Source organism: Bison bison, unplaced genomic scaffold (assembly GCF_000754665.1).
Source record: "Bison bison bison isolate TAMUID 2011002044 unplaced genomic scaffold, Bison_UMD1.0 scf7180017864377, whole genome shotgun sequence".
Classification (NCBI taxonomy): domain Eukaryota; kingdom Metazoa; phylum Chordata; class Mammalia; order Artiodactyla; family Bovidae; genus Bison; species Bison bison.
Window position 1 is genome coordinate 406337 of NW_011494949.1, and position 618 is coordinate 406954.

At 71.8% G+C, this 618-nt stretch overlaps 1 protein-coding gene across 1 annotated transcript in view; it reads left to right on the forward strand.

Moving 5' to 3' along the window:
• Window positions 1-618, forward strand: part of NKD2 (naked cuticle homolog 2 (Drosophila)) — a 7048-nt gene that overhangs the window by 5528 nt on the left and 902 nt on the right. Inside the window, exons 3-4 of the mRNA XM_010857132.1 lie at window positions 338-465; window positions 585-612. Of these exons, the coding sequence (XP_010855434.1) occupies window positions 338-465; window positions 585-612 (156 nt within the window). The remainder of the gene's footprint in view (window positions 1-337; window positions 466-584; window positions 613-618) is intronic.

The following is a 618-nucleotide window of genomic DNA, read 5'->3' on the forward strand; positions in this document are numbered from 1 at the left end:
GGCTGTCCCCTTGGGGTGGCCCCAGGCGCTCCCTGCCATGGGGTGGGTGGCCGGCCCCTGGGTGGGAGCTGGACAGGCCCAGTGTCGTCTGAGAGGCCGCGGGGCTTCACAGGCAGCGGGGGGGTGTTCTCCGGACCCTCAGCCCGCTCGGTCCCGGGCCCCGTGGTTCCACCCCCAACGGCAGCGGTCATGGAGCCCTCACCAGCTCCCGGGCGACGACGGTGGCGGAGGCCACAGGGTGGCACCGGAGTCCTGGGGCCCGGCGGGCCCTGCTTGTCCTCAACCTCGCAGGTCAGAGCAGCGGAGATCAGAGCTATAACCCCTCCGCTCCTCTCAGGAGGCCGAACGCCGACCCCCACCCCTGCTCGGAGCGGGGGCCCTACTGCGTGGATGAAAACACGGAGCGGAGGAACCACTACTTGGACCTGGCCGGAATCGAGAACTATGCATCCAAGTTCGGACCAGGTGAGTCCCGGGGGCCTGGCCCCCGGGCACCAGGCCTGCAGGTCACGGGTCCTGGCAGCAGCAGGTCCCGCGGGACAGACCCGGCCCCATGGAGGCCCTCACGGCTGCTGTGTCTGCAGGGTCCCCCCCGACGCAGGCCCGGCCGGAGCCCCC